General features: G+C 45.1%; 1 protein-coding gene across 4 annotated transcripts in view; it reads right to left on the bottom strand.

Annotated features, from left to right (window-relative positions):
• Positions 1 to 2066: 2066 nt before the first annotated feature.
• The window catches only part of MYT1 (myelin transcription factor 1), a 170926-nt gene continuing 148907 nt past the window's right edge, over positions 2067 to 24085 (bottom strand). For all 4 annotated transcript variants that reach the window (XM_081011053.1, XM_081011055.1, XM_081011054.1 and 1 more), the window contains 5 exons: positions 22782 to 23003; positions 16316 to 16407; positions 14016 to 14119; positions 10686 to 10829; positions 2067 to 6006 (listed from right to left, as the gene is read on the bottom strand). In XM_081011053.1, coding sequence (XP_080867179.1) covers positions 5866 to 6006; positions 10686 to 10829; positions 14016 to 14119; positions 16316 to 16407; positions 22782 to 23003 — 703 coding nt within the window. In that variant the 3' untranslated portion in view covers positions 2067 to 5865. The remainder of the gene's footprint in view (positions 6007 to 10685; positions 10830 to 14015; positions 14120 to 16315; positions 16408 to 22781; positions 23004 to 24085) is intronic.

The following is a 24085-nucleotide window of genomic DNA, read 5'->3' as shown; positions in this document are numbered from 1 at the left end:
ACCCGTGAGTAGATTGGAATTCGGACTTTAAAATATCTATCTGTGAATTTGATACGACCGGGGGATGTGTTAAAGGGAAGTCCGCACCCCCCCTTCTGCAGACGATTTAAAGCAATAGCAGGAGAACTAAGTTGGAGAGCCTACCCCTTTGGGGTGAGTTAAAAAGACATTAACTTTCACAATTTGATAAAAGAAGTTTTGAGCTGGAGTGTAAGAGTGGAATTTTAGAAGTTTTTCTCTTGTTGTGTGTAACCCCCCCTTCCGGGCCCGGGAGCGTCCTGCCTTTGAGCCCGTTGAAGAGGAAAGGAGTTTGACAGCTGTCAAAGCTGTCAAACGGGCAATTTAAAGTAAAAAAGCGTGTTACTTAAGATCTCCCTGGACTAAATGTGATACAATTGAATTAAAGTGGTTGGAAACAAAGAAACAAAGAACGAGGCAAAGGACTGTTGGGAAAAGATTACTAAGTAACCAGATTCCCTCTAGGGGGAATTCTGAGACATTACAATGGCTGCGGATGGAAATTTACTAGCTGAAATAGAAAGAATGTTTTACTTTGTGGGAATTTTACAAGAGCAGAGTCTGGCTATGAATAAACAACTCACGACCTTGACTTCTGGAATAAGCAACTCTGCTGAATGTATTGAGGATTTGAATGAGAAAAAATCTGCAGCTGAACCGGAACAGATATCTCAAGAACTGAAGGAGACTAAACAAGGAAAGGAGAAAGCACAGATGGAAAGTACCAACCAGAAGCCTACACATGTGGATTATAAACAAGAAGACCCTTGGATTACATGGATTACAAATCTGCAAAAGATGCGAAAGATGAAGGAGGAGGCCCCTGGAGTACTTGGAATTCAAGAACTTAAAAGAAAGAAGAAATATGATTGGGGCCTCCATTCTGAATATGAAGGACTGGTGGAACTTTTGCAGCAGTTGTCTCTAAGTTTTCTTGTGGGAAGAAAACCTGGCTTGATTGGGACAGAACTCCTTCGAGATCCGAAGACCAACATAAAGGACTACCAACAAAACCGGCGGAGAGGGACTGAAAGAGACTTGAAGGCCTCGGATGTGAGGAATCCAGGCTAAGAACTGTTATTGTGGACATGTACTTGGGAAGGGACGAACCAGGGGTGGGAGGGGGGGAAAATAGAATTTTAAAAACACTTACGATTTTTGGGTCTAGTCAATATGATTGATGTTTAATAAAAAATGGGAAATCGATGGAAGGGAATCAGAGTCCAACTTAGGATAGAATTTAATCTTCTACAAAAGATGTAATATTAACATGGTAAGGAGGGAAAATAATAACTTGCTGACATAATTATGGGAATTGGGATGTATGAAGGGGGGGTGGGGGGAAGTCAAGGACCAAAGTTAAGAAAGTAAGATTTTTGAAATTATACATGTTCTTTGTCTTTGTCTTTTACGTGTGTGTTATGTCTTTATAAAATGTGAAAAACCAATAAAAAATTTATAAAAAAAAAAATATTTTCACTGGAGAAATGTTGGTACAGTGGAACCCCGGTTTTCGAACGTAATCCATTCCAGAAGACCATTGGACTTATGAAACATTCGAAAACTGAAAACGGAAGCCTCAGTTCATATAGGGAAACTCAAAATGGAAGCCGCGTCAGGCATTCAGGTTCCTAAAAACCATTCAGTTTTTCATTCAGGTTTGAAAACCGGAGCATTTCCGGGTTTTCTGCATTCGGCAGCCAAAATGTTTGAAAATGGAGCTGTTCGAGAACCAAGGTTTGACTGTATGTGTGCCCAGCCCCGCCCCCCCAAATCCTGGGAACTATAGCGTACTTACTGCATAGCTACAATTCATAGCACCCTTAACAGACTAAAGTTCCCAGGAAACAGCTGCTGAACTAGCTAGACCTTTCATCTGATTCAGCAGAGCTCCTGGAAATCCATTCAGTCAAGTCTCATTTGTGGAATGTATTTCTTGAGCAGAGAAACAGTATTAAATTTGCTTTCTCTTTTTCTTTCTTTCACAGAAGAACATGTAGCCTGCAGTTCCTTTTTTTCCAATGTGATTCTTTATTATTTAAATATGAACAGTATTCCTTCACATAAACAATTACTCAGCCATCACATAACCGACACACAAACATGACGAAATAAATATACAACAAGAGCACAGATCAATTTTTTATGTTTAATTTAAATATTAAATAAATAATAAATTACATGTTTTAATTTTTTTTTAAACCGTTATCAGTGCCTGAAACAATAGGATCGTCGAGAAGACAAAAGAATAACAAAAACAAACGAAGAAAAGGAATCTCTCTCTCTCTCTCGCTCTCTCTCTTTCTGCATTTTGTCCCCACCCAAAATAAAATCAAACAAAAAACTTTTTTTAAAAAAGCGCTTCAGTTATAAAATATCTTTAAAAAAATTCCCATTGTTAAAAGAATAAATAACAAAAATATATAAAAATAACTTGGTTGCATCAAAATTACACGCGAAAGTTAGATTTTTTTTATTTCTTCTTAGAGGGAAATATTATTGTTTTATTGATCAAAAAGTTGTATTTCTTTCAGGGATTATTTTTTCCTGCCTCCTTTCCTTTCTCATGATGTGATGTCCAGCTTCAACAGAAGTATAAATTTAATAAATTAAAAATGATTCAATAAATAGTCAAAATAAAATAAAATAAGGTGTTGCGAATACAAATTACACACATTTCCCCAAAATTAGGGTGCATACAGAAATATGACTCACTGTGTTTCCCTGCCTCCTGCTATGTAAACCCAACTCCCAATGCTTTTGACAGGCCTAGTATTTATCAGCGAATCTGTTTTCTAACTTCCCATGCTACAGTCGATTGGTTGACTCTGAAAATGTTTAGTTTTAAAAGCACCACTTGCAGTTTTATCCAATCTACCACTTGATCAGTGCTTTAAACAGAAGGGTGGACACGCTCTATTTTTTAAAAAGATTAGAGAAAAATGATTTGAGGAGGTGGGTTCTTGACGCTACAGGCACAAGCCAGTCAGCACTATGCGTATCTGGCCTTTGCTGCAGACTAGTAGAAACTGCTTTTCCCTACAGCTCTATTCTCTGGAGAAGATTGTACATATAGTCAAAACACAGTGAGTGCCCTTCCACAGCTGTTGCACCACTCAAAGGATGTGCATTTGAATGCACCCTTAAATAATTTACAGAATAATTCAGCTATCTACTTTCCCCCCAACCCTTCTTTTTCTTTAAAGGAAGTGCAAGTTCTCTACTCTGAAATACTAAATGAGCTGCAATCACCATCAAATTGGACTCTATTTACATATTAAAAGCATTGTCTTTTTTTAATACTTATTTTTTCCTTCTTTCGTTTTTTTTTTTTTTGCACTTTCCATGGGTTGTATAAATAAGCCAAGTCAAAGGGCCCAATGCTGTGATCCTCTCTAGCGCCCAAGTGAATTTACTCAGATGAGTAAGTTAAGCATATGAGTAAAGTCACCAATATCTATTTCGCCCCTTCTCCATTGGAGTTCTCTCATAGACTTCAAAGGGTTTTAGTTTATAGCCTAAGTATATGCAGGACTAGGCTTTTAAGGCATTTTCATACCGAGACTTTAAAGTGGTTCTTGTTTCTATCAGGCATGTAGCCGGCATATAAAAACCTACACTGGCCAGACTGATCATTTGCACTACAAGTGCCTCTCCTGCATTTTCGCTTCTGCTGTAACAATGACCAAGTATTCATATATAAAGGGAAGAGGCTCAAAAGCTCACCTATGAAAATGCTCTAAAAGGCATGTAGCATTCCACGGGCGGGTGAATATTTATCGTTCCCACCTTCCCACTGTAGTCCCTCACATTCCTCCCAAAGCCACTCCTGAAGATTGGGGGACCCTCGGGAGCAGAATTTGGGGTGTTGGAAGGGGCAACACAAGGAAAAAAACTGGCACACACACATGTGTGTGTGCAGGAGGAGGTGACTCAGCTGTACACATGGAGGCTATTTCGATATCAGCCCTTCTTCTCACAGAATCAACAAGCTTTGTCATTCACTTCAATGAAGCCCGGACTTCTTCTTCTTTGCTTTTTGTTTTCAGGGAAAGACCTGACCGAGGCCATCTTAAGCTGGCTAGAAAATATATTTAGAAGTTATCAGGGGGGTTTAGTTGTGGAAACTAAATTATTGCCGAGAGAAGGGAGATTTCAGCACCAGAATATGCCATCTCGCAGAATAGTTAATACTTTTATCGTGTTCAATTTTTAATCTAACACATTTCCCGGCTTTTGGATATGCCGGGACCACAGTTCACAAACTGAGGACCTGTAGAAAGAGGCAAGAGTGGAAAAGGGGGAGATAAGAGATGCTTCCTGACCCTTCAGAGCTATATTTTCCTGCATTTTGGATTGGACCTGGTGGCAAGATGTGGAATGTCCCCTAGTCAACCAGTACAGGGCAGACAACTATGGGGAGTTTGCGATGTTTCGTTCTCCACCATAACCCCTCTGCACTAAGATGGCACCAGTGACCTACATTTGGCCAACTGCTAATGGAGAAGTTTAGAAAGTTCATTTCCTTGACTTAGGGGAGAATTTGAGAATTCACACACGGAATCAATGTTGGCGTCTTCCCCCGCCACTCTTCCCTCCTCAAACAAATCCAGCAATACATAATGTGGACGAATGAGGTGCTGAAGAAATTTGTTTTTGCAAAAGACATTCACTTCACTGTAGTTCTTTTAAGTGCACAGCGGACTATGTGTACCAAAGGGGTAATAACAAAACAAAACAAAGTGGTTCTTTGGAAGATCTATACCCAACTGTTCCTTCTGTAGAATGGTGATCACTCTGTTTTGTTAAACTTATTTTTTTTTTAAAAAATGTAGAAAACAAAGCTCGGAACCAAGAAACATTGCCATGTATTATGAGCCAAAGTCCATAGCCAAGAGTAAATCCTCCTTGTAGACTTCCTTTTGTTCCTAATCGCTTCTTATACATGTCTCCGGCATGGATGTCTGCAGCGCTGTGCAGCTACGCAACGATGACCACGACAACAAACAGAACCAGAACGGTCAGCAAAAGGACTTTCCAAACTCATGTACACTGGACCATGACACATTTAGAATTCTTCCATACGAAATGTTCCAATATTGGTCTGTTCATTAATAGCTATTATCTTTTTTTTTTTTTTTTTAATACGGACAAAGGAATACTGTAGTTGCAAACTCCAAAAAAAGCTTCCCTGAGAACCTTTTGTATTTTTTTTTTCCATTGCGCTTTCTACTGGAGACCCAGAGCTGCTCTTTCAGAAAATAAAAAATAATGCTACTCTAGAATACTTGTAAGAGTCCTCGTGTCCAGCAGATTCAGATGGGAGGCTCGCCTGCAGCTCCTACGTCCCATGTACTACAACATGCCACATCAATCATGTGTTATCTTGGGAACATGACCATAAGCGATACAGGGTTGTGGAGCTCGTTGTGGCGCAGACAGAAGCCCTGTTCTTTTAATGCTCTAAACCTGGGACTAATTCTATTATGGAACTTTCTTTGATGGTGGAGGTGTCTAGCAGCTTGTGAAGACCGTTGATCTCCATCTGCTCCCAACACCATCTTTAACTCCCACCACCACACGGTAATGTGGTGAAAAATAAAAACGAAACAAAGCCCCACAGTTTGCCAAAGGAACGCCACTGAGTAAACGAAAACATTTGAGTTCAGTTCTGCTTCTTGTGAATGGCCTCTTGGTTAAGTTTTGGTCCTTTTATTCATTCATTCAACAAGTTTCCTAACTTGTAAACCTGAATATGCAGAGTGAAGGTCCTTCCAGTTACTTTTAACGTCTTCTTTTTTAAAATTTTTATTTCCCCCCCTATTTTTCTTCTTTGTCCCACTGTAATTAGACCTGAATTCCTTTAATGGCCTGTTTGATGCTTTCCAGCAGGTCCTTGTTCTCAGGATTCTGGTAGCATTCCTGGTTCGTGTACATGTCAGTAAGGGTGTTGACGTACGCATCAAAGTTCTGCTCACTGATTGGCTCCTGCTCAAAAGAGAGAGAGAGAGAGAGAGAGAGAGAGAAAGAAAGAGAAAGAAGAAAAAGAGTAAATAAGCAAGCAAACATATGAATCAAACTTAGAAGCAGAGCACAGAGAAAAAAGGCTCTAATATTGGACCCAGCTCAGTCAGGGGACAGCAAACGTTTTCAGCCGTGAGCCGTGAACTGTCCCTCAGACCTTGGTGTAGGGGGGTGGGGGCGGACTATATTTTGGAAAAAAAATCTGAACAAATTCCTATGCCCCACAAATAACCCAGAGATGCATTTTAAATAAAAGGACACATTCTACTCATGTAAAAGCATGCTGATTTCTGGACCGTCCACAATTTAGAAGGCAAATGGGCTGGAGGGCCTTAGTTTGCCTACCCATGGACTAGATCCACATTATCTGCTGGGCCACAACGCTTCTCCCTTATCTATTACTGCTAAATAACCACTACTAAATGTGCTTCTCTTTTATTTTGACATTAAAAAGGCCCATATTAGTGTCCATTGTTATGTCCACCTCCCAGACCTTTTGTGGCACACAGTGTGGAATCCTACCTAGCACCAGCTGGACAGTATCCTGATCTTCCAAAGGAGATAAATTAATCAACGAATTAAAAATGAAAAATTCAACAGAACTTAATTACTCCCAGGTACTGGATTACCGCTTAGGTCTGCCTTCACCTTAAGCAAAAGTGCATCCTTCAAATCACTTAATGCAGGTTAACTTTAACTTTTAAGAGAGCTTGGGCGTACATTCTTGATTTCTAAATCTAGAACACTGTGTCCCACAGAGTTTTGAGCACCCCCCCCAATCAAGAAGGTGGAAGGCTGTCATATCTGATTTACAATCTAGACACACAAGGGCTATTCTCAAGGGCTGGGCCTGTTGATTCACTGAGCCCAACATCAATTTCACAGCAAAGTTTAAATCAGCTTTGCTATAAAACCCCTAATGCGAAAGCAAAACCCGTATTAGCTGAGATCTTGTGTTTCATTTTGTTCTTCCAAATTCTCTCCCGTTTTCATACGCGATACAAAAAAAAAAAAAAAAAAAAACACATGCAAGAGGGGCTTCTTTAGCCTCAATCCTAAATTCAGTGGGGCTTGCCTGGTATGAAAACATATTATGGATCAAGCTGTAGCACTCTAGCCAGCTTTCTTGTTTGTCCAACCCCTGTGTCACATTTAATGTGCTTTAACCAAGGATAGTGTGTCACACGCGATGCAATTAACTACCCGAAAACCCAGATAAATTGCATCTCCTTTCAGCTGTTCCGACTTCAATGCAGATTATAAATAAATAAATAAAATTCCACAGCCAGTAGTGGCATCATGCTGGTTACTGTTAAGACCTTGTTATGTTAAATATAATATACTCTCTTTATCGTTGTGATTGTTCAGCTGACAGCTGTTCAGGGCAGAACTGAAGCTCCCTGCGCTATAATGGGAGCTGTAAGATCTTTCCGACATTGCAGTCCAATCCTGTCCTATCTCTACTCATGCTGTCTTAGACTGAAAAGGCAACATGCACTGTTGATGGAGCTCCTTTTGTCATTTCCTTACCTACTTGGGCTATGAGATGTAATGAGAGACAACCAAAAAAAGCACAAAAGGATGAGATCAGTGGGAAACAGGCAGCAGAGGAGGAGGGACAAGGTAGCTTTCAGAAACATACAGAAGGTGCTGCCGCCTCCGAAAAATTAAGTGCCAGACAAAGCATTTGGGCTGAACTGTGAAATTTCCTAACACTTTTTAGATCAGTGATCTTGCAGCTTAAACAAGCAACGGTGAGGAGCTGCAAACCTGGTAGCCCATTTTATTAGACTTCCCAAGTTACCTATGTGTTCTCCTATTAAAATGTGTGTGTGCATGTGTTGGCATCTGTCTGTCTTGAGAGACAATGGAGTGAGTTTCTGGGGTATCTGAAGAAGTGTGCATGCACACGAAAGGCCATACCAATAACAAAGTTAGTTGGTCTCTAAGGTGCTCCTTAGGGACGAGGGTGGCGCTGTGGGTAAAACCTCAGCGCCTAGGACTTGCCGATCGCATGGTCGGCGGTTCGAATCCCCGCGGCGGGGTGCGCTCCCGTCGTTCGGTCCCAGCGCCTGCCAACCTAGCAGTTCGAAAGCACCCCCGGGTGCAAGTAGATAAATAGGGACCGCTTACCAGCGGGAAGGTAAACGGCGTTCCGTGTGCTGTGCTGGCTCGCCAGATGCAGCTTGTCACGCTGGCTGCGTGACCCGGAAGTGTCTGCGGACAGTGCTGGCTCCCGGCCTATAGAGTGAGATGAGCGCACAACCCTAGAGTCTGTCAAGACTGGCCCGTACGGGCAGGGGTACCTTTACCTTTACCTAAGGTGCTACTGGAAGGATTTTTATTTTTATTTGTTTCATCTGGGGGTGAAGTTAAACTTGTAGCTGCTGCCTCTCACATTGTTCTTGCTGCGATAGCAGCACCGAAGTGACCTCCTTGTGGAGCAAGCCTGGGCAGTGTGTATGGAAGTCCTGGACTCTGCAAACAATAAGCTCCCCACCCCACTCAACCTCACTAATGTGGTCCAAAGGAAAGCAGAGCAATACATGGGCACCAGCTTGGCTACAGGAATTGCCAGGAGGCATGCAAGATGCCATCCAACTGTTTAGAGACTCCACTCCAGAAGATTTGTGTATGGCTCACTCCTTAGCTTTTTCTTCTCGCAAAGATGTCCTGCAAGGCAGTGGGGGCAGGGGAGAATGAAGGCGTCACGACACCCGGGGCGGGGCGTCGCTACGTAGGGTGCTTGTGCAGCGTCGCTACGTACGATGCATGCGTCGAACATAGAGAAGCCACACATGCGCTGTATATAGTGGTTTGCCAGCACCGCCGCTCCAGCGCCGTACGGATGGTGCTGGGATCCTCTGCTTGTGGCTGCAGCCGCGAACGGATGATCCTCCATTCGCGGCTGTGGCAGCATGATGGCTGCTCGTGCCCCCGCGAGCCCCCACCATGTGCCTTCTTGTCACACCCCCAGACATGGCACCAGGGGCAAACCGCCCCCCACCCCCGTTGTGACGCCACTGGGTGGGGAGGGTTTTTTCCTGGGGTTTGGTCCCAAACTCTTACTCGCCAATGAGTAAAACAAAGGTAAAAAAGGTAAAGGACACCAGGACTGTTAAGTCCAGTCAAAGGCGATTATGGGGTTGCCGTGCTCATCTCGCTTTCAGGCCAAGGCAACCGGCATTTGTCCGCAGACACCTTTCTGGGTCATGTGGCCAGCATGACTAAACCTCTTCTGGAGCAATGGAACACCGTGACGGAAACCAGAGCACACGGAAATGCTGTTTACCTTCCCACCACAGCAGTACCTATTTATCTACTTGCACTGGTGTGCTTTCAAACTGCTAGGTTGGTAGGAACTGGGACAGAGCAATGGGAGCTCACTCCATCGTGGGGATTTGAACCGCTGACCTTACGATTGGCAAGCCCAAGAAGCTCAGTGGTTTAGACCACAGTGCCAATGAGTATAGCTGCATGGCAGCGGTTTAGGATCAGAATTTTCCTTCTCCTAGATGGGCTACCTTCCCAGGTGGACGAGCTCCATCTGCCCCTCAGTTCCCTCTACAGCATGTGCAGAAACCGCCTTCTTGACCGTTGGACCCACTTTTGGTCTCGTCCACTCAATCCACTGGAGCCTGTCTTTGCACTCAGGAGAAGTCCCTAACTCACAAAGGATTTGAGACCCATCGGCTACCCTCACCTGGTTTAGCCGGCCAGCTGAAACCACTTCCTGTGGCTGCTGTCGCATGCTGACAGCTTCTAGAAGCTACAGGTGAGAGCTGTAGACAAACTATGCCGGAAGGAGCACAGTTTACCCACCAAATATAGAAGCTAAGAAATCCCTGCTTGATCTGGCAGGTATGGTAGCCTTGATTCTGCAGAGCAACATGAGGGAATAAAAGTAATTGATACAGTTAAGTGAATTTACTTTGCCACCATGGGGGGGTGTGGGAAGCAAAATATATATGTGAGTGCTGGGCACACTGGGCTTGGACCTTCTTTTTGTTTTACTCCCACATATTGCAGTGCAGAAGTAAAGCAGCCTGGGACTGCTTAGTTTTGCACTTCCTTGCTTTCAGGCATTTAAATTGCTCTAACCTTAGGCATGGACTAAGGCATGGGACGCGGGTGGCGCTGTGGGTTAAACCACAGAGCCTAGGACTTTCCGATCAGAAGCCCGGTGGTTCAAATCCCCGCAATGGGGTGAGCTCCCGTTGCTCGGTCCCTGCTCCTGCCAACCTAGCAGTTCGAAAGCACGTCAAAGTGCAAATAGATAAATAAATACCACTCCAGCGGGAAGGTAAACAGCTTTTCCGTGTGCTGCTCTGGTTCACCAGAAGTGGCTTAGACATAAAGCCAATAAAGTGAGATGAGCGCCGCAACCCCAGAGTCAGCCACGACTGGACCTAATGGTCAGGGCCCCTTTACCATTACCTTTACCTTTAGGCATGGACTCTATCTATAAATGGTGCTTGGGCCCTTTTCCCCTGCTGAATTTTATGAAAAATGGAAAGAATTAATAGCCTGGAGCTCTTTTTCTGCCATTCCCTAATTATACGCAAAGCGCCTTGCAAGGAGGCTTTCAGAATCTGGTACTTTATCACACGGCCAAAGGTTCGGTGCACGGGAGAGATTCTCACCATGTGTGGAAGGCGGATATTGGCAAGACTTTGGATAAGAGTCTGGCTCAGCCCGGAGAGCTCAAGGAAGAGGGCTTCGTTCTGCTCCTCTATGATCTTGTTCTCCTGCTCAATGTTCCTGAGGTTCTTCTCCATGCTTGAGATCTGTAGGAGGTGGGAGGGAAACACGGATTAGGGAAGAGAAATGGTCACTGTCTTTCAACATTCTGTGAGCGCCACAAGGCTTATATTTATTAGGTTCATATCCTGCTCCACCAGTGGAACAAACAGGTTCATGGCTGCTGCAAACAGTAAGTCTGAACCTCTTCCTTCTTCTCGGTCTTCCTCTCTTTTTGTAATGCCAGATGCAGGACATTAAATTATCACACCGTAAGTCTCCCAGCCTTCACTCAGCTTCGTTGACTGGTGTTTGCAGAGGAATGTGCAATGCAGCAATATTGTGGGGTAATAAAAGCAATTGACAGCAGGCTGCTGTGGAGTCTCATTACATGCATACAGTGGTACCTCGGGTTAAGAACTTAATTCGTTCCGGAGGTCAGTTCTTAACCTGAAACTGTTCTTAACCTGAGGTACCACTTTAGCTAATGGGGCCTCACACCGCCGCCATGCCGCCGCCGCGCAATTCCTGTTCTCATCCTGAAGCAAAGTTCTTAACCCGAGGTACTATTTCTGGGTTAGCGGAGTCTGTAACCTGAAGCGTCTGTAACCCGAGGTGCCACTGTACATTCATATACTATGGTATCTCGGTTGTTGAACGCAATCCATTCAGGAAGACCGTTTGACTTCCGAAACGTTCGACAACCAAGGTGCAAAGGGCTGGTTGCAAAGTCAATGGAGAAAATGGGAAAAAACGCAGTGGAAGCCATTTGACTTCTGAGGCATGTTTGAAAACAGAAGCAATTACTTCTGGGTTTTTGGCATTCGAAAACCGAAACGTTCGGCTTCTGAGATGCTCAAAAACCGAGGTACCACTGTACATTCAACCAGGCCTTCTCAGTAGTCATGCCCACCCTATGGAACCCCTTCCCATCAGATGTCAACGAAATACAGTGGTACCTCTGGTTACAAACTTAATTAATTCCGGAGGTCCGTTCTTAACCTGAAACCGATCTTAACCTGAGGTACCACTTTAGCTAATGGGGTCTCCTGCTGCTGCTGCACTGCCGGCACATAATTTCTGTTCTCATCCTGAGGTAAAGTTCTTAACCCAAGGTACTACTTCCGGGTTAGCGGAGTCTGTAACCCAAAGTGTTTGTAACCCGAGGTGTTTGTACAACGAGGTACCACTGTAAACATCTATCTGACATTTAGAAGATAACTGAAGGCAGCCATGTGCAGGAAGGCTTTTAATGTTTGAGATTTTTTTTAAAAATGTTTTTAATACAGTGGTACCTCTGGATGCGAATGGGATCTGTTCCGGAGCCCCCTTCGTATCCAGAAGCGAATGCAACCCGCGTCCACACGTCTGTGCGTGTCACGATTCAGCGCTTCTGCATATGTGTGTGACGTCATTTTGACCATCTGCGCATGCACGAGCAGCGAAACCCGGAAGTAACACACTCTGTTACTTCCGGGTCGCCGCAGCGCACAACCTGAAAATACTTATCCCGAAGCTACTTCAACCCGAGGTATGACTGTATTTTGTTGGAAGCTGCCCAGAGTGCCTGGGGCAACCCAGTCAGATGGGAGGCAAATAAAACCACCACCACCACCAAAACAACCACAACATTTATAGGAAGCAGCTGGGTGTGGTCGTATGGGGATTTGGACATGGTGTCACTGGTTTGCAGATAGTACCCAGCTTTGTTCCCCTGTTAAATATGATTCAGTTGTGGCTGGATGCAGGCCAAGAAACCGATACCAAATCCTGTGGGTGAATGATACCCGGGTCTGGGTTATTGGGGGCTGTGCCTGATCCGGATGGAGCTGCACTCCAAAGGGACAGGTACGTACTGGGGGATGCTCCTTGATCCATCTTTGTCACTGAAAGCTCAAGGCTTTGTCACCGGAAGCTTTGGCGGCTGCTAGAGCCTTCTGTCAGCTTTGGTTTATTTATTTATTGTTCATTTCATTTCTATACCACTTTACATTTTAAAGAAAAAATATCTCAGGGTGGTTTTGAAACCGGAGTACAGTGGTACCTCAGGTTACATCGGCTTCTGGTTACAGACACTTCAGGTTACAGACTCCGCTAACCCAGAAATAGTACCTCGGGTTAAGAACTTTGCTTCAGGATGAGAACAGAAATCGTGCTCCGGTGGCACGGTGGCAGTGGAAGGCCCCATTAGCTAAAGTGGTGCTTCAGGTTAAGAACAGTTTCAGTTTAAGAACGGACCTCCGGAACGAATTAAGTACTTAACCCGAGGTACCACTGTATTGTAATGTGTTCCATGCGTGGCGACTCTTAAAGCTGGTTGGGAAGCTACAGCTGGTACAAAATGCAGGGTTGCTGAGCATTCTGTCAAGCACATATAACATCTCTGAGCCAGGTTTAAGGTTTTGTTTTTAGTTTAATAATCCCTTAGGGACGTGGGTGGCGCTGTGGGTTAAACCACAGAGCCTAGGGCTTGCCGATCAGAAGGTCGGCGGTTCGAATCCCCGTGACAGGGTGAGCTCCCGTTGCTCGGTCCCTGCTCCTGCCAACCTAGCAGTTCGAAAGCAGGCCTGTGGAAGTAGATAAATAGGTACCACTCCAGCGGGAAGGTAAACAGTGTTTCCGTGCGCTGCTCTGGTTCTCCAGAAGCAGCTTAGTCATGCTGACCACATGATCTGGAAGTTGTACGCCGGCTCCCTCGGCCAGTAAAGCGAGATGAGCGCCGCAACCCCAGAGTCGGTCACGACTGGACCTAATGGTCAGGGGTCCCTTTACCTTTACTTAAACAACTTAGGACCAGGTTATCTGAAAGAATGCCTTTTTCCACATGGACCTGCCCGTTCACAAAGATCTTAGGAGGAGGCTCTGTGAGTTACGCAGCAGCCTGCAGAGGTGGATTTCGTGGGAACCTGGAAGACAGCCTGCTCGATTGTGGACCCCAGCCTGTTGCTTCGGCTTCCCACCAACATAGGGAAAGAACTTATGGTGCAATTCCATTGGCTGATAGTAACGTCTATTTACTCAAGCTTTTCCTGGCTTCCGATACCAGCTGAATAATTCCTCATTACTGTAACAGTGATACATTGTGGTTTTTTAAAAATTAGATTGCTTTTGTTGCATATTAAAATTGTTGTTCTGTACCAAATTGTTTTATTGCACAGCACCGTGGTGTTATTTTAAGGAGAGCGGGTGTATATGACTATTTTAAATAAACAAATAGTACAAGTGCACTTTACCTGTGACTGCAGCTTCACCATGGCTGCTTCCATTTCAGTGTTGGATTCATTCAGCTCACTAATCTCTTTGTTTAACTGCTTAATTTCTTCGTCATTCTCTAGAACTGCAAGGGTGAAATAAAGAAGCGGTCAGGCAATTTCCTGCTCTAATATATGCAGATAGAACCTACACGGAGTAGATCCATTTAAATTAATGAAACTAAATTACGTAATCATTTCTGCTAACTTCAGTGTTACTCTGAGTAGCACTGAATACCACCCTTGGACTCCAGTGTACTGTTAACAACAACAACAACAATTTATTATTTATACCCCGCCCATCTGGCTGAGTCTCCCCAGCCACTCTGGGCGGCTCCCAATCGAGTGTTAAAAACAATACAGCATTAAATATTAAAAACTTCCCTAAACAGGGCTGCCTTCAGATGTCTTTTAAAGATAAGATAGCTGCTTATTTCCTTCACATCTGAAGGGAGAGCGTTCTACAGGGTGGGCGCCACTACCAAGAAGGCCCTCTGTCTGGTTCCCTGTAACCTCACTTGTCACAATGAGGAAACCGCCAGAAGGCCCTCGGCGCTGGATCTCAGTGTCCGGGCTGAACAATGGGAGTGGAGACGCTCCTTCAGGTATACTGGACCGAGGCCATTTAGGGCTTTAAAGGTCAGCACAACACTTTGAATTGTGCTCTGAAATGTACTGTCTACATAATAATGCTTAGCCCTCATGTAACACCATTGGAGTGCTCTAAGCACTTAATATACAGATCATAAAAACAAATTTGTTTTCTGTAGTCCTAGGACCATGCAGAGTAGGGATGGTGGAACTTGTATTCTAACAACTTCTGGTGAGAGTACCTTGCTGTTGCTCTAAAGGGTAGGACCTAAACCAATGTGTTCACATTACAGTAGCACCTTGGTTGTTGAAATTAATCTGTTCCGGGAGTCCATTTGACTTCTGGAACGGTTCGAAAACCAAGGTGTGGCTTCCGATTGACTTCAGGAACTTCCTGCACTCAATTGGAAGCCACGTAAGCTGCGTCAGACATTCAGCTTCCAAAAAACGTTCGCAAACCAGAACACTCACTTCTGGGCTTGTGGCGTTCGGGAGCCAATTTGTTCAACAACTAAGCCGTTTGATAACCAAGGTACCACTGTACAAGAAAGGGGACTTCAGCTAAACAAGGACCCGTGGACAGTTAAGTCTAATCAAAGGTGACTATGGGGTGTGGTGCTCATCTCGCTTTTCAGGCTGAGGGAGCCGGCGTTTGTTCACAGCTTTCCGGGTCTTGTGGCCAGCATGACTAAACCACATCTGGCGCAACGGAACACCGTGATGGAAGCCAGAGCGCACAGAAACGACGTTTACCTTCCCGCCACAGTGGTACCTATTTATCTACTTGCACTGGTATGCTTTTGAGCTGCTAGGTTGGCAGGAGCTGGGACAGAGCAATGGGAGCTCACCACCATTGTGCAGATTTGATCCGCTGACCTTCTGATCAGCAAACCCAAGAAGCTCAGTGGTTAAGACCACAGCACCACCCATGCACCTTTAACAGAAATAATCACCTTGGAAGGTGGTGGTTCTCCTTAGTTAGAGGTTATTAAGCAGATACTGGAAGGTTAGTTTTGGGGAATGCTATAGCAATGGGTTTCCTGCATTGGTAGTGGGTTGGTGAAATGACCTTTAATGGCCCTTGCAAAATTTACAATCATATCATCTCATTAATTATAATATTTAATGGCAAGATAAGTTGCGCCCCCCCAATCATATTAAAAATGGAGGGTGAGGTGAAACAGAAAGAACAGAGTTTGGCTAGTGAGTTACAGCTGAGAATCAAGGACTTTCTACAACACTGGCTTTATCATATGGTGAGCATTGTACTGCATAATGATTTAAACTAGATCCTTCACACTGAAACCACAACATTCTGGTCACGATATCACATGTGATCTAGCAGGCTGAAAAAACTGGGGGCATTTTAAGAGCAAATTTAGTGGCAAGGCATATTTTTAGCTTTTGGAAATTGTGCAAGAATCAAATAGTGGAGAGTATGCAATCGGTAGCAAGATGGATATTTACTCTTGTTGGGGATTTCCAGATTGCAAGAAACATGCTGCCTGAATAGCAGAGCAAATCCTTAGCAAGTAAGTTAGCAAGTACTAATTCAATTGGCATGGATCATCTCGGTCCAGTGGAAATGCTAATGGTGTGGACACACACAATCTGTAAGGTTATGTTAATTTTTTCAAAATCAAATTTTCAAATATGCAAAACTAGCCAAGTGATAAATCTGGTTCTCTTACCATCACTGGTCTTGAATTTAGCGTTGAGAATTTCATCCCCTGAGATTTTCCCCTTTTTCCCAGCAAAAGTAGCTCTTGGACACCCCGACAGGCTAAAATGATAAACAAAAGTGGATTTTATTAGAACCTCCAGGATTAATTGCAGCCAGGTAATTAAGGCTGAGCTAAAATTACCATACTTGCAATAGCATAAAAGCCTCCCTTGTGGGGTGAAATTCAGCATTCTTTGTAAATATGTTCAGTCACTGTGCAATCTCGTGCATTTAGAATTAAGTAGTATTTAAGGAAACCTACTACCAAGTAAGTGTGCAAAGAATTGCAGCCTTATTCATATCTATTGCCCTAAATTGCGTTGCTCCCAGTTGCCCTCCTTGCCATAATCATGTAAGCAAATCTGACTGGTTGTGTTGACCCACAAGATCACCTATGTCTTACGATGCTGTGTCAGATGTAGCTTTGTTATATTCGTTACATGATCCTTGACTAGGTCAGATTACTTATGTGAGCAATTTAGAGAGTACTAGTGTTAAGTCGTGGGTGAACATATCAGACGACACAGCGATTCTTCAAACAGCTCTTGTTTATTCACAGGCCAGAACAGAACTGAACTGAAGGGTTCAGCCAGTCTGCTTATATAGAGCTCCACTAGAACGCAACAGTAACCATTTTCTGTAACTATCCAATCACTGAACGTCACTTTCAATCCCTTATTTGCATATGTGGACCTGAGTGAAAACTATCTACAATATCCCCCTGCTGGCCCAGGGTGAGAACTTCAGTACATAACAACTAGGAAAAGGACTCTGTTTGAAATCTATGTGAGCCACTGCATTTAAACAATGGACAAACAAAGTGGACAAACACCCTGGATCAGTTTAAGGTCGTTTCCTACATTCCCAAGAAGCAGAAACCTCAGGTGCAAAATCAACAGCAAACATAGACAGCTCTGCTGAAATCACTGGTTCTGATCCTAAAGCAGAAATTTGTTGATGTGGGAAAGCATAGAGAACTTCTTAAAAAAATATTTTTTTGTGAGGAAATCTTTCTCCACCTCTGGCATCCTTTCTCGTTGTTAATGTTTACATTAACTGTAAATGTTTGCATAAAATTTCAAAACAAAATGAAAATAATGTGTTTTACTTCTCTGGGGGAAGAAATAACCATTTCTCTCTCTTTTTTCCTCCTTGTCACTCAATGGAAAAATCACAAAATGAATATAGCTATTTAATGCTCATTGTAAAACCATTTCCCAGGGAAGTTTCCATCCCCCTCCCACCCCAGTTGACGCAGTAAGTTTTTATAAGTCCGCCAGGAACTCAGTCATTTGGATTAGCTTGGCTGAATAGTTCGAAATAAATAAATAAATTGACAGTTGTATATGAGAGAAATTCCCTTGCAGGTTGCCCCATAAAAGATTCAGCTATAAAATGCGGATTCTAATCAAAGCACGTATTTTATGTCTCATAAATCCAAAGATATCCTCCTCCTGAAATTAGTTGTAGTTGCGGATAGCCTGTTGTACTGTTCAGGACTTCATTAGAACCTTTCATGAGATACCCCCAGGCGTCCAACAGCTATTTATTTACTAATTATGTTGCTGTTGTTGTTGTTTAGTCGTTTAGTCGTGTCCGACACTTCGTGACCCCATGGACCAGAGCACGCCAGGCACTTCTGTCTTCCACTGCCTCCTGCAGTTTGGTCAAACTCATGCTGGTAGCTTCAACAACACCATCCAACCATCTCGTCCTCGGTCGTCCCCTTCTCCTTGTGCCCTTCATCTTTCCCAACATCAGGGTCTTTCCCAGGGAGTCTTCTCTTCTCATGAGGTGGCCAAAGTCTTGGAGCCTCAGCTTCAGGATCTGTTCTTCCAGTGAGCACTCAGGGCTGATTTCCTTCAGAATGGAGAGGTTTGTTCTTCTTGCAGTCCCTGGGACTCTCAAGAGTCTCCTCCAGCACCATAATTCAAAAGCATCAATTCTTCGGCGATCAGCCTTCTTTATGGTCCAGCTCTCACTTCTATACATCACTACTGGGAAAACCATAGCTTTTACTATATTAATTATGTATTTATTGCATTTATATAGCGCTGTTCTACCAATTTGAAACACTAGAATAAATAAATGCAAAACAAAGCAAAACAAAACATTATCAGGCCAACTTCAGGAGCTGGCCATTAAATGCTTCCTGGCCTGGGCTTCCTCACATCTGCCTTCCCTCCAGGCAGACAGGTCTTAAGCAGTCCCAGGGAAAGTGTGTGCAGGGGCAGGGGCCCCAACAGTTCTCCCAGGCCACTGATGGTCCCTTCAGGAGCTGGTGGCATGAGGTCTGCAGCCTGGGCAGAGGTGCAGGGTGGGTGGAGCAGATACTGTGAGCATGAAAGCTACCACGTTGTGTTGTGAAACAGCTCGGTTGGCTGGAGCATGGTGCTGACAAACGCCAAGGTTGCAGGTTCGATCCCTGTCAGGGACAGCTGCATATTCCTGCACTGCAGGCCGTTGAACTAGATGATCCTCAGGGCCTCTTCCAGGGAGCCAGTGTGGTGTAGTGGTTAAGAGCGGTAGTCTCGTAATCTGGTGAACCGGGTTTGCGTCTCCGCTCCTCCACATGCAGCTGCTGGGTGACCTTGGGCTAGTCACACTTCTCTGAAGTCTCTCAGCCTCACTCGCCTCACAGAGTGTTTGTTGTGGGGGAGGAAGGGAAAGGAGATTGTTAGCCGCTTTGAGACTCCTTAAGGGGAGTGAAAGGTGTGATATCGAGTCCAAATTCTTCTCCTTCTCCTTCTCCTTCTCCTTCTCCTTCTCCTTCCGGCTCTGGTTCTATATAATGTCCATCCAGAGCTGGGATTAACAACGGACCCCTTGAGCAATCCTGTGGGATGTCATCCACTGGGAGCAGTCAAGTACCACATTCCTTGTTTTGCTAGAGTGGACATGCAAGGGAATGTTTGGTCCAGCCAGTCGAAACTTCCTGTTCCTCCTGGCCTGCAGCATCCTTCCTTGCATGTGACTAGTAGGTGGGCGAGACCTTCCCTGACCTAACAAAAGGTTCAGTCACACAGCTACCTCTCCTTCTTTCTCTTCGATCTTCCTTTCATCCTGCGAACTTCCTGTACTGCTGGCTGTCAGCCAAGCAGTCCCCCAGTTTATCTCCCATTTGGGGTAAAGCTGTTTGTACATGTTTGTAACTTTAAGCCTAAGGCCTGCTTTCAGGGATCACACTGTGCTCTGCCAGATCGTGAGTAAAACTACTATTTGTTACTTATGGATAAGACTGTGGTGTCTTTATTCTTTTAGGAGGGATTTAAAAGGGGTCTTACCAGGAATATTAGAACATATCTCAATCTGGACAAGCCAGATTGAATTGCTTATTGTCTTAAGAAACTCACACGAGTTTGCAACCAGCTTTCTACTGCGTAAGATGGGAAATGCACTCTGCTAAGTGAAGGAACTTCCTAGCGCAAGTTAGGAAGGATATTACCGTATATACTCGGTATAAGCTGACCCAAATATAAGCCGAGGCACGTAATTTTACCATAAAAAACTGGGAAAACTTACTGACTCAAGTATAAGCGGGTCCACCACACCACAAACCTGAGGGGGACTTTTTCAGCATAAAAAATGTGCTGAAAAAGTCGGCTTATACTCGAGTATATAGTGGCACTGGCATTGTGGGAATGTTGATGGCAGGCAAGAGCTTGGATTGCCAAGATCGGGCAGCTTGCTTTACACGAGAAGCTCACACCACATCACAGAGTTGGCAGAGGACCTAAAGGGAAGGACGAGTTGCAGGAGCTTGCATGCATTTCCTAATGTACAGTGGCAAATGGCAGATTCCACATATGGCGCATGGAAGAGACCTGGGCCTGCAGATCTGTTAATGCTTTCATGTGTTGCAACCAGTGTTTTTGTTTCTGTTTGGTAAAAAATGTCGAACTAGTACTCCTGTCTTGATAAAAGGGCCGTGGGTGTCACCAGAAAATAGTTGCTATGGGCAGCGAAAGAAGAGAAAAGTGATGATACTTCATACCAGTGAGTACCATCACAAAAAGCACTGGTTGCAGTAGAAGTACTGTATGAACTCAAAGGAAAATGGGCACTGTGACAGGAGCATCGTTATAGTTTACTGCTTAAGAGAAAATAATTAAAGAATTAAAAAGGAGATGACAACAAGCTACTCAGTGGAGGGCAGTTATCTTCGGACCCTCCTTGTAAACTTCTGGCTGATCACTGTTGGAAACGGGCTGCTGGGCCAGACAGACTTTTAGTCTGAGCCAGCAAAACAGTTGTTCTTCTTTCTTCTCTGACACAACTGACACAATTTCATAGGATGCCCCTGTGTGTATCCTCCACCTGCTTTGGTGACCTAGTCTCAGTTTACAAGTACCAGACGTATCTTGGGAGAAGGATATAGCTGGGCATGGATCTCTCACATCTGTTATCCCGGTGGAAAACTCCGCAACTGTCAGCTTGCTTTCCAGATCCATTGGCTCAATGCATGACAGATGCAAAACTGGCCTCTGGTGTAGGTTGCACAAGATAGTTATATCCTGCAAAATCAGCAGCTACATTTGTGTTTATATGCCCTCTGGGCTTAGACATACAAACGGAGATGCTTCAAGAAATGACATGTAACACATAGTACAGTGGTGCCTCGCAAGACGAAATTAATTCGTTCCGCAAGTTTTTTCTTCTTGCGAGTTTTTCGTCTTGCGATGCACGGTTTCCCATAGGAATGCATTGAAAATCAATTAATGCGTTCCTAAGGAAACCGCCTTCAGACCAGGTCCTTCAGACAGTCTGTCCCCCGACCTCTTCTGAAGGCTGGGGGGGGGGGGACAAGGGCTTTTCTTCCCACCCCCAGCATTTTAAAAAACCCCAGGACAGCGGAGGACTACTCCGCTGTCCGGGGCGATCTTAAAATGCTGGCGGGCGGCATTTTAAAATCGCCCGGGACAGCGGAGGACTTCCGGGGCGATGTAAAAGCCCCTGGGAAGGCAGGCAGGGGGGGACAAAGACTTTTGCCCCCCGCCCGCCTTCAGAAGAGGTCCTGGACCTCTTCTGAAGGCGGGCGGGGGGCGAAAGTCTTTGCCCACCCCCGCCTGTCTTCAAAAGCCGTCCGGGACAGCGGAGAAAGGCGCTGCCTTTCTCCGCTCTCCCGGGAAGGCAGGCAGGGGGGAGCAAAGACTTTCGCCCCCCGCCCGCCTTCAGAAGAGGTCCTGGACCTCTTCTGAAGGCGGGCGGGGGGCGAAAGTCTTTGCTCCCCCCCCGCCTGCCTTCAAAAGCCGTCCGCGATAGCGGGAAGCTCTTCCCTGCTATCCCGGACTGCTTTTAAAATGCTGGCGGTGGGGAGCAAAGCCTTTCGGCCCCCGCCGGCCTTCCTGGACCTCTTCTGAAGGCCGGAGGGGGGGAAAGGCTTTGCTCCCCACCACCAGCATTTAAAAGAGGTCCCTGGAGATTTCCCTATGGGCTTTCGTCTTGCGAAGCAAGCCCATAGGGAAATTCGTCTTGCGAAGCGCCTCCAAAACAGAAAACCCTTTCGTCTTGCGGGTTTTCCGTCTTGCGAGGCATTCGTCTTGCGGGGTACCACTGTATAGAACAGGCTTCCTCAACCTCAGCCCTCCAGATGCTTTGAAACTACAATTCCCATCATCCCTGACCACTGGTCCTGCTAGCTAGGGATCATGGGAGTTGTAGGCCAAAAATATCTGGAGGCCAAGGTTGAGGAAGCCTGGTATAGAATAAGACAAATCTCTTACAATCTCACTCGTCTACGTGCAATTAAATTCTTGGGGGACATTTCTTGTTCCTAATTTCCTCTATCCATGCTGTGATGCAGTGTGTTAAACAAGGATGAAATATTTAGATCAGGAACAAGTTTTGCCTGGATTTGAAATTGAGTGAATTTTCAACATCCATGCATCAGAAGCTGAAAAGATGTCTTTGCCTGCTCTGCTCCCAAATCCCTGAAGTTCATACGAACTGTGTTCGGACTATTGAAGCAGGTAGCTAATTATACCACCACCCCTTAAACCACTGACACACATTTATTCCATATTTGGATGAGCTCACTATCGTAAATGAGTTTTGTAGAACTTCAAGAGTTTTGTAGAACTGGAAAAGGTTCAGGAAAGGGCAACCAAAATTATCAAGAGGCTGGATATTTGTGGGTCATGTGAATACACTCTTTGGATTTCAGTGACTGCTGCACGAGAGGTTCCAAGCAGATCCACGGTCATTCTCTGTATTTCATCTCAAGGGGTAAAACAAGGGGACAAGGGTGATGAGTGCACACTTCATTGAAACCTCAGGCAATCTAGCACAGATCAGCACAAGGGAGTCTCAAAAAATCTAGATATCTAGTTTGGTCCCAGGGCTCAGTTCCTGAGCAAGTATCGAGATGGTGTCGCAAAATGGACTTCACTGCTACCTTTTGCAAAAGACACCGGGACCACGTGCATAACGGTTACCTTCTGTGAGTGAGGAAGCTTCCATTTGCGTGACCTGAGCCATCACAACCTGGGGTTGGACAAGTGGGACCCTCGTTCTTGAGGGACTTCCATGAAAAGGATGAACCATTGAGAGACCCTTCTTTCTGCCTCCGGGCTGCGAGGGGGCACCCCGAGGCACTGCGATGGGAGGCGTATTTGCCACTGATGTGTCCAAGCCCAACACAACCGGGAACAGGGCACCTACAGAAATAAGAAGAAACAACACCTTTTGCTCAGATATAAACAAACAAACAGATTACAGCTTGGGTCCATTTTGCTGGCGGAAGTGTCTCATGAGTTCCGCTCCAGCCGGCAGAAGGGGTGGGAGATCACTTTCACTCTTCCTTCCTCCCCCCGACAGCCCTTGTGCTTCCCAAAAACTCTCTGCTGGACCACAAGCCCTTGTATGATGGGGAAGCGCTTTTCTTTTGCAGAAGGGAGCTCAGGATTCAAACCTTAGAAGCCTACCTTAGAAGGAAGTAAAAAAGCATCAGCATTATACCACATGTTACGTTTGCTTCATGTTACGTTCTTTCAGGTTACATCCCGCGGCGACCCAGAAGTACCGGAAAGGGTTACTTCCGGGTTTTGCCACTCGCGCATGCACAGAAATGCTAAATCGTGCTTCGCACATGCGCACAAGCACCAAATCACACCGTGCACCTGCGCAGATACGATGCGATACCGGAAAGGGTTACTTCCGGGTTTTGCCACTCGCGCATGCACAGAAATGCTAAATCGTGCTTCGCACATGCGCACAAGACCAAATCACACCGTGCACCTGCGCAGATACGATGCGATACCGGAAAGGGTTACTTCCGGGGTTTCACCACTCGTGCATGCACACGAGCACCAAATCGCACCTGCGCAGCTACGGCGCTTCAGGTTGCGGGCTTTTCATGTTGCGAATGGGCCTCCAGAATGGATCCCATTCGCAACCAGAGGTACCACTGTACAGTCATACCTCAAGTTATGTCTGCTTTATGTTACGTACTTTCAGGTTATGTCCCGTGGTGACCTGGAAGTACCAGAAAGGGTTACTTCTGGGTTTCGCCGTTCGCACATATGCAGAAGCGCAAAATGACATCACATGCGCATGCGCAGAAGCGGCGAATCGCAACCCGTGTGTGCGCAGACGAGCCGCTGCAGGTTGCGCTCTTTTCATGTTGCGAACAGGCCTCCAGAATGGATCCCGTACACAACCAGAGGTACCACTGTATCAGCTCCAGTAACCACCCAGGTGAATCAAACATTGAAACTGGCTATAAAAGAAGGAATCTAAG

The sequence above is a fragment of the Podarcis pityusensis genome (genome assembly GCF_964106645.2).
Source record: "Podarcis pityusensis genome assembly, chromosome: 6".
Classification (NCBI taxonomy): Eukaryota; Metazoa; Chordata; class Lepidosauria; order Squamata; family Lacertidae; genus Podarcis; species Podarcis pityusensis.
This window is presented reverse-complemented; position numbering and strand designations above follow the sequence as displayed.